Source organism: Scylla paramamosain, chromosome 45 (genome assembly GCF_035594125.1).
Source record: "Scylla paramamosain isolate STU-SP2022 chromosome 45, ASM3559412v1, whole genome shotgun sequence".
Taxonomy (NCBI): domain Eukaryota; kingdom Metazoa; phylum Arthropoda; class Malacostraca; order Decapoda; family Portunidae; genus Scylla; species Scylla paramamosain.
Genome location: NC_087195.1, coordinates 2,192,501 through 2,202,500, shown reverse-complemented (window position 1 = coordinate 2,202,500; position 10,000 = coordinate 2,192,501). Strand labels below are relative to the sequence as shown.

The window sequence follows — 10,000 nt, the reverse complement described above, 5'->3', positions numbered from 1 at the left end:
CTACCAATCACGCCATTGCCAACGTGAGTAATCAGTAGTCATCTTTCAAGGTCACAGGGACACAGGTGAGGGGGGAAGGAGAGGTGGGGGGTGGAGAGGTGTTGGGGGTGATGTGGAAGGGAACAGGTTGGGAAGGTAAGTGGGAGGGATGGATGTAGGGGAGGACAGGTAGGAAGGGGGAGAGGTGTAGTGGTGGGACAGGTGTGGTGGACAGGTGTGGTGGACAGATGTGGAGGAGATTCTTCTATCTGTGTCTCCTTTTAATATTTTTGTTTTCCATGTTATTTTTCCCTTTTTCCCTTCGCTTCTTGTTTTGGTTTCGTTATTTCCTCTTTCATGTTGCTTATTTTTCTGGTTTTCCTTTTGTACTTTACTTTTTTTTCATATTTTTTTTCCCATTTAGTTTTTGTTATCCTCACATTTCTTTTTTTTCCCTTTTATTCCGCATGACTTTTTATTCTGGCCGTCTATTTTTCCCTTTCCTTCCATTAGTGATTTTTCTTTCCTTCGCCTCGGGATACAAACTTAAAAAAAAAAAAATTATTTATGCATAACTTTTACAATCATTTTCCAGTACAATAGACGTGCATTTATAGTCAACAATCTTTGCTTATTTGAACTTACTCCTAACTAACGTAAATTTTGTTATTCGTGATAAACAAACGAGGAGAAAAAGACGAAGGGAAATGTTGAGTTGCTGAGCCACAGGTGAACACAAACACACCTGAGCGCCAATCAAGACACCTGCCGTCACTATAAGCTAACACACCTGAGGCAATAATGCATACTAGATACCCATTAAATTCTCAACAGAAAACGAGGAGTCAATAAACTGCGAGCGCTCACTATTATAATTTGACTCCGGGAGGAATAAATAACACTGAGGAATATTAAATTTTTTCAATCGTGTCTTATTTTTTTTTATGACGGAAAACAAACTGTGGGTACATTAATAAAGTCTCGCTTCGTGTTGCTCAAAGGAATATTAATAAAGATAATGGAGGAAATGACACTTAATATATATACACTCAAAGGCGAAGCGAGGGAGGGAGGCACAGGCGTGAAGAAAACGTAAAGTGCTCCTCCCTAGTGAAGTAATGGCTGGGGTGAAAGAAAATGGGATAAGGTTTCACTTACATTTTCGCTTTCTTTCTTTTTTTTAGGGGGACTGTCTTAAATTTTTATCTTTTTTTTCAAGAGGGTTCTTTAATATTTTTTTCTTTTTTTTGTTTCTTGTTGTTGTTTCCTACTACTACTACTACTACTACTACTACTACTACTACTACTACTACTACTATTACTGCTATTATTATTATTTACCCGATTTTAGACTTATTTTCCTCCTCCTACTACTACTACTACCACCACCACCACCACCACCACTACTACTACTACTACTACTACTACTACTACTACCACTAATTCAAGGTCTGGAGTCATCAAACGGTTCACTCAGTCACGAAGGGAGAGTAGATGTAAGAGCTGAGAGTAAGAGAACCGTGACTCTCTCTCTCTCTCTCTCTCTCTCTCTCTCTCTCTCTTAACGCTTCATGCTTTTCTGAATTCCATCACGCCACTCTCTCTCTCTCTCTCTCTCTCTCTCTCTCTCTCTCTCTCTCTCTCTCCCTTTTTATAATATTCTCTATATTTACATCTTCCTTTTATTATTATTTTCCTACTTTTTCTTTATCTTTTCATTTCTACTCTCTCTCTCTCTCTCTCTCTCTCTCTAACCCCCCCCTCCCCTCCTTCATCCCAGATCGCTTTGGTGGTGGTGGTGGTGGTGGCTGTGGTGAATGTGGTAGAAGGTGATACAGTACCTTTCCTATCCCACGGACACGGATTCGGACACGGACACGGCCACGGACACGGACACGGACACGGACACCTGGTCCCCGCCGTGCACCATGTAAGTATTGTGGCTCTTTGGTTAAATTCTTGTCTGGAGATCTCTTGTGTCTGGGTTCGATTCCCGTGTGAGTGTGTGTGTGTGTGTGTGAGTGTGTGTGTGTGTGTGTGTGACTGATTCATGTGTTTTCTTTTTGTTTGTTTGTGTGTTCGTCTGTCTGTTTGTTTCTCTCTCTCTCTCTCTCTCTCTCTCTCTCTCTCTCTCTCTCTCTCTCTCTCTCTCTCTCTTCCACCTATTTACCTCCATCCTTTCCATCCCAATTCCCATTTTCTTTTATTACGTCTTTTTCTTCTTTCTTTTCTACTTTTTACTTATTCCCTTTCTTATTTATATCTATGTTTTTCACTACCTCTTTTCCTTTTTCTTTTATTTCTTTTCTTATATTAACGTTTTTTAACAGTTTTCTTCGTTTTCTTTTCTTTCCCTTATTCGATTTTATCCTTTTATTTTCTATATTTCGCTTATTTCATTATTTTTCATGCCTATGTTAATTTTTAATTTTTCACATTTTTTTTCCTCTCTAGCTTTTGTTTCTTTTCCCCAGTAGTCATCTTCGCTACTTTTTTTCTATAGTTTTCGCTTTTTTCCTTCACTCCATTTCATTAATTTTGTTCATACGCCAATTTTTCATTCGTTTCCACATTTTTTTTCACTCTAGCTTGTGTTTTCCCCCCCACAAATCATTTTCACAATCATAATTTTCTTTTCTTTCACTCGTTTTTCACTCTCCTAACACCATCCCCCATTTTCCTTTCCCGCATCCGAACAGGCGGCCATCCCCTATGACTTTGGCTACGGGGTGACGGATCCACACACTGGCACTGACTTCGGCCACACGCAAAATTCAGACGGTAACGTTGTGAGCGGTGTTTACTACGTGCTGCTGCCAGATGGTCGCCGCCAGGTGGTGCGCTACACAGCAGACCACGTCCACGGATTTCAAGCTCAGGTGAGGTGTGATAAGTGGATAAGAAGTGGATGAAAGGTGGATAGGTGATTGAAAAGATGGATAACAGGTGATAGGTGGTATGTGGATAGATGGATAGGTGAGATAGATAGATAGGTAGATAAAATATGGTTAACAGGTGGATACAAAAGTTGGATATGTGGATAACAGTAAGATCTTAAGTGGATAGATGGGTAAACGGTGGATGAAAGGTGGATTTCAGGTAAGACATAGAGATAGATTGACCAGTAGATGATAGTGGATAAGTGGATAGGTGAATTAAAAGGTGGATAGATGGGTAAGTGGATTGGTGGACAGGTGAGACAGATAGATAAGGGAGTAAAGGTGATTCAAAGCATATTTAAGGGAGTAATAGAAAAAAAAAACATTAATTCGCACAGTTTCAGGTAATTGTTTTGTTCTTTGTCTTTAAAACTTATATTCACAGGTAACCAGGTACCTAATCAGGCAGGTGAAAAATGGTATTAGGCAGGTAAAGGTGAAATTCAAAGGGTATTTTAAGGAGTAATTCACCAAAACTCCCATAAATTCATACGGCTTTAGGTAAATCTTGTTAAAACTCAAGTGAAAAAAAAAAAAAAAAAAAAAAAAAAACAGAAAAACAAAAACAAAAACACGGGGAAAAGTAACTACAATGTAAGGCAAAAACGAAAACTAACCTGTACATTGATCTATTCCTTCCTTTGTACAGGTTAAAGATTATAATAAGCCAGTATTTTGGAGTCTCATATCATCTCATTACCAGCACCCAAAGTTTACAAAATAATGATCATGTTTGTGGAATCTTAACTTCCCGGGGCGAGTCACGGGAGAGAGAGAGAGAGAAAAAAAGTTCAAACTAACGTAATTCAGACTTTTCTTTGGAGTGTCTTTGAAAGTAGCAAGAGAAAATGCGTGTTATTTTATTATTCACAAAGGAGGCGAGGCGAGCGAGGCGGAGGGGCGGGGCGGACAGGGGCGGGGAGGGGCGGAGAGGGGCGGGGCTGGTGGGTGGCTGGCTGGGTTTAAGTCCTTGAAAATAAATACATCAAAAAAGTTTAAAGAGAAAAATATCCTTCCACTGCCAAACCACAAGCTAGGAAAAAAGGAAAAAAAAAGAAAAAAAAAGGAAAAAAAAGAGAAGTCAACACGCAGTATACATCAATGAAATATTCCTGAATGTTTTGAACGATTTTTCTTGTCAATGCTTTCCACTCCTCTGTACACACACACACACACACACACACACACACACACACACACCCTCGAACCAAAAAAAAAAAACAAAAACAAAAAAAAAAAAAAACAAAGAATTCAAAACACAAACGCACAAAACACACACACAAACCCCGTCCAGTCCCCCCTTTACCCTCACCACCCCCACGCTTTCCCCAATAAAAAAAAAACAAATAAACAAATAAATAAATAAATAAATAAATAACCACCTACTCCCCCATCTCCCCCCCCCAAAAAAAAAAAAAAACGAATCCAAAAGCACCTGATCTCTTTTGTTTACTCATCTTATTTTCTTTCCTCATCTCTGTTTACCTGTCACGATACCAGCCAATCATATTTACCTGTGTGCTTACCTGTGTGTGTTTACCTATTTACCTGGCAGCGTTTCCTTGTTAAGTGAGTGAGAGCGAGTGAGTGAGTGAGTGAGTGAATGAAAGTGTGTGAGTGAATGAGTAAGAATATGTATGAATGAGTGAGAGAGTGAGAGAGAGAGAGAGAGAGTGGAGCCCAATTAGTAAGTATTCTGCAACACGGTGAATTTGTATAAAAAAAAAAAAAGGAAAAAAGGGAGAAAAACAGCAAACTTGTTCAAAAATAATGTGACAATAAAAAAGAAACCGGAAACTTATCGTAAAAAGAAGGTTTGGCATTAGAAAGTTGGCTTGCAGGAAATGCGAGTGAGATAGACGCTGCTCTCTCTCTCTCTCTCTCTCTCTCTCTCTCTCTCTCTCTCTCTCTCTTTCTGCATCCTTCCTCCTTTTTTAATTTTTTTTAGTTGGTTCTTATTTTCATTGTTGTTCTTTCAAATTGTCTTTATATTTCCTATTCTCTCTCTCTCTCTCTCTCTCTCTCCCTCCCTCTCTCTCTCTCTGACACACGTTTTTCAATATATTTTTACATTCTACAAAGAGGGAGAAGAATTACAAATAAAGTATAAATGTGAATACAAACAAACGCATGAACTTACTACAAAAAAAAAAAGTGACAGAAATAATACAGTTGTGTTTTTTTTTTTTTTTGTATTGTATGATTTTGTACTTTTGTGATGTTTTTTTTTACAATTATTTATGTGTATTTTTTATTTTATTTATTTATTTTTTTAAATTTTGCGATGTTACGTACTGGAATGAAAAAAAAAAAAAATGGAAAAAAAAGAAATGATGAAAATAACAATACAGTAAACGATGGAGATAGAATGAAATGAAATAAATAAATAAAAAAGAATAATAATTGAAGATAAACACTGAAAATATTACTAACTTTATTTCAAATTTTGCTATATTTCAATCCTTTCCCCCATCTAGTTTATTTTTTTTTCTCATTTATTTTTTTAATTTACTCAATCCAGTACGAACGTTTTATTCATTCGATTTATTTATTTTTTGTGTATGTATGTATGTATGTATGTATTTATGTGTATGTATGTATGTACTGCCAGAGAGAGAGAGAGGGAGAGAGAGAGAGAGAATCATTTGTATCTGTATTAATCTTTATTTATTCCCCTTGCGGATCAAAGGTCTACACTCCCTCACTCTCCCACACAACTCTCCCTCTCCCTCTCTCTCTAGTTGGTCCAGCTTGTTGATAATTAGTGTGTAATTCTGTTCCCGTATTTGTGCTGCGCCTCTGTGCTCAGCCTCTTGTCAAGCTAGCGAGTTAAGTAAACAAATAAATGAATAAATAAATGAAGTAAATAGATAAGTAAATGAATGAGTAAATGGATAAGTAATGAGATAAATATGCGAATAAATAAACAAGTAATGAAAAAGATGAATAAATAAGCAGGATAAATGAATAAGAAAAAAGAAGGAAAGGAAAGAAAAGAAAAATAAAGAAAAATAGACACTCTCTCTCTCAACTAAATAAATAAAGAATGAAAGAAAAACAAAAATAAAACTATGGAAAAACCGTCAGTCGATCCCCCCCCCCTCTCTCTCTCTCTCTAACTGAACCTTATCTTCCTTGCACAGGTGTCCTACGAGGGCGGCCACCTGCACTAGTCACCTGTGTGGGGCATGACAGGTGTGTTCCCTCCCTCACCTGGTCACTGGACAAGGTAATTAAGGTACTTGGAATTTAGGGGAAGCTTTTGTTTATTATTATTATTATTATTATTATTATTATTATTATTATTATTATTATTATTATTGGTCGAGGGTTAAAAATAAACAAAAAAATAGAAAGAAAAAAGAATAATGCGTGGTTTATATATCTTTCTGTCTGTCTGTCTGTCTGTCTGTCTGTCTGTCTGTCTCTTTTCTGTCTGTCTGTTTGTCTGTCTGTCTCCTCCTCTGTCTATTTGCCTGTCTTTTTCTTATCTGTTTGTCTCTGTTCTCCTTTTTCCTCCTTTTTCTCTGTCTGTCTGTCTGTCTGTATATATGTCTGTCTGTCTATGTGTCTGTCTGCCTGTCTGTCTAACTGCTTATTTACCTATCTTTTTATCTGCGTGTGTGTTCGTCTATCTGTTTTTCTGCCTACCTTTCTGTCTGTCTGTCTGTCTGTCTGTCTGTCTGTCTATCTGTCTGTCAATTTGTCCGTATGTCTGCCTGTCACATCTGAAACCAAGGACCACTACACACACACACACACACACACGCACACACACACACAGCTATTTATCGTGTACAGCTAAAACAAACACACAAACAGACAGATAAACAAACAAACAAATATAAAGATTGGGGAATATGGCACGGCACTTCATCACGGAGAAATATTAATAAATGTACCTTTTTATCGCCAATACGCTGACTAACGCTTCAAAATTATACTTATGCTGTAAAAAAAATACACGCAGCAGGTGAATATTGTATGCATGTGCTTTTAAATACTCTATACTTGCCTTTGTGTATTATGTATTATGTATGGGGTGAAGGTGCTGGCCATTCAGGTGTGGAGTTGTTAACTGTCCGAACGATGGTTTGATTCATAAGTGCACTGTTTGAAAAGTATACGTGGGGTTGAATATTGTATGTTTGTAAATTGGTTTGTGTTTTTGTATGTGTATGAAGTGAGTTATAGAAGATGTAGTTATGTATGTATCTATTCATTCATCCATTCATGCATACATATATATACGAAAACGTGATATTTATGTAATGAATTATAATATACAGATGCGAGGGGAAAAAAATATATATATATGTATGAATTATCGAGCTATTTCATTCCTCTCCTCTTCAGTAAATTACATTCATATTTCCATAAACTATTACGATTATAACTGAAGTGTGAAAAAAAAAGAAAAAATGGAAAAAACAAAAGTAGAATGTTCATATATTCACTCTCTTCTAACTTCATATGTAAAAAAAAAAAAAAAAAAAAAAAAAACTAAAAAAATTACATATGATAAGTAGCTATAGAGACTAAAACCAGATTATACTCGTATAATGGAATTTACTTTGCCAGAGAGCGGACCTTTGATGGAGCCAAATATCAAGTAAAACACAGCCTGAGACGCATTAGTACTTAGCTGGAATGTACGCCTGGGGTAGTAAGCTGAGTGGAAGCGAGTGACGGATCAATGGAGGCGTGTTCCTTGCTTGTACACTCGCCGTCAAATGTCACGTAACGCCACATGAAAATTTTACCATGTTTTGGACTTTTCTCTCAACATTAAACCTCTTGGTCTAGCAGTTTATTAGTTGTCTGATCAGCGGACTTAAGAGTAAGGGTAAGAGGAAAACACAGCGAGAGGAGCGACTGTACTTGTGTGGCTATGAATTCTTGGAGTGGGCTTCCGGTCTACGGGTTCGGATCCTGCTCAACCCCGAACCCTTGCTAGATAACCGTATATTTAAGGTGGGTTATTAAACTTGAATTGATAATAATACCCATCCTGTTGTAAATCAATATATTTCTGGCACTTCCATATTAAAAAAAAAAAGAAAAAAGACACGACGAATTATTACTGGAAAGAAAAGAAGGAAAAAAAAAAAAACAAAGGAAAACGAAGAAATGAAGTAAGATTTTCCCTACATTCACCTTCTAAATTAACTTAACGAATCAGTCTTTCCAATTACACATGAAACAAGCCAAAAAAAAAAAAAAAAAACAATGAAAAGAAATACCACGAATTATTATAAGAACAAAAAAAAAAAAAAAAAAAAAAAAAAGAAAAAGAAAAAGAAAACGAAGCAAAAAATCAAACTTCCCCTACACTCCCTCAAAAAATTAACTTAAGAATCAATCCTTCTAATTACACATGAAAAGAAGCCAAAAAGTCCTTCCATATTCCAAAAACCACCACGAATTATAACTGGAAGGCATAACAATAATAATAAAACGAGAAAAGTAAGTCAGATTCCAGGCAGGGCGACTCTTTCCAGGGGCGGGAAAAGTGACGCGTGGAGTATTAATGTAAATATATTATAATCCACTAAAAGGTTCCAGCGCCTCGGACTCAGGAAAAAAGACTGGAAAAAAGGAAAACTCTGGAAATCTGGAAATCTTATTGAACTGTGACGCTTATTTCACTGTTGCTGGAATGACTTTGTGCATCAGTCCTGGTGCTAATTTGCCTGCTACTGCTGCTGCTGCTGCTGCTACTACTACTACTACTACTACTACTACTCTTCCACTTCCTTAATCAAACAACTTATTAAGGACCTGAAATTGTTGTATTTTTTTATACTACTACTACTACTACTACTACTACTACTACTATTATTACTATTTTTCTCCACTCTCTTACTCTTACAATAACTCAACTACCTACTACTACTACTACAACAACAACAACAACAACTACTACTACTACTACTACTACTACTACTACTACTACTACTACTACTACTGTACGAAAACTATTAGTAAAATTGAAGTTCTTAAATCGTGATAATAACAATAACAATAAAATCAACAGTAGAAATAAGAACAATATTGACAATAGTAATAATAATAATAATAATAATAATAATAATAATAATAATAATAATAATAATAATAATAATAATATCAATGAAAGAGAAGTCCTGTGAATGAATGTGTGTGTGTGTGTGTGTGTGTGTGTGTGTGTGTGTGTGTGTGTGTGTGTGTGTGTGTGGCTGCCTGTCTGCCTGCCTGCCTGTCTGTCTGTCTGTCTGTCACTCTCCACACTACACTTAAAATACAATACAGACTTTTTTTTTCATAATGTTTCGTGAACCTTGTGAACGAAAACATGTCGTACTCTGTTCCAGCGAAAAAAAAATAAAAATAAATAAATAAAAAAAGTGAGAAAAAGAGAGAGAAAAATGTGTTACTTTACTTTTTTTTTTAGTTAGATGAAAAAGTTTGATTTAATTTAGCATATAATATTTTAGCTGTTACGTGAGCTGGGTACAGAAGAGGAGGAGGAGGAGGAGGAGGGAGGAGGAGGAGGAGGAGGAGGAGGAGGAGAGGCACATTAATGATGATAATAAAAAAAAATAAAAAAAATAAATAAGATAACAAATAGACAGCAATCAAAACACACACACACACACACACACACACACACACACACACACACACTTGGAGAAAGCATCATAAACAAGCAATAAAAGGAAATAAAATCACTAGCAAGCAGGAAAACAACATTCACTTCGTTTAATTGTCATTTTGTTTTTGTTTTTTTCATTTATTTCTTCCTCTCTATTTTCTTTCTTTCTTTTTTTTTTTTTTTGTCATTCTCTTTTCTTCTGCTTATGATGGTGGTGGTGGTGAGCGAAAGAGAAAGGGTCGAAATGAAGAAGAGGAAGAAGAGGAACAACAATAACATCAACAACAACAGCAACAACAGCAGGAACATCATCAACAACAACAACAACAACTACTACTGCAACAAAATAACATTAATAATAATAATAATAACAATAATAATAATAATAATAATAATAATAATAATAATAATAATAATGATAACAATAAGAACAACAACAACAGCAGCA

At 36.0% G+C, this 10,000-nt stretch overlaps 2 protein-coding genes across 2 annotated transcripts in view; one reads left to right on the top strand and one right to left on the bottom strand.

Moving 5' to 3' along the window:
- Positions 1-7,242, top strand: part of LOC135094527 (cuticle protein 19-like) — a 7,835-nt gene extending 593 nt beyond the window's left edge. Inside the window, exons 2-4 of the mRNA XM_063994701.1 lie at positions 1,760-1,909; positions 2,679-2,858; positions 6,062-7,242. Of these exons, the coding sequence (XP_063850771.1) occupies positions 1,760-1,909; positions 2,679-2,858; positions 6,062-6,091 (360 nt within the window). The 3' untranslated portion in view covers positions 6,092-7,242. The remainder of the gene's footprint in view (positions 1-1,759; positions 1,910-2,678; positions 2,859-6,061) is intronic.
- LOC135094285 (sterile alpha motif domain-containing protein 1-like) overlaps positions 1-10,000 on the bottom strand; it is a 69,755-nt gene that overhangs the window by 14,606 nt on the left and 45,149 nt on the right. The gene's annotated exons all lie outside the window — the stretch shown is intronic.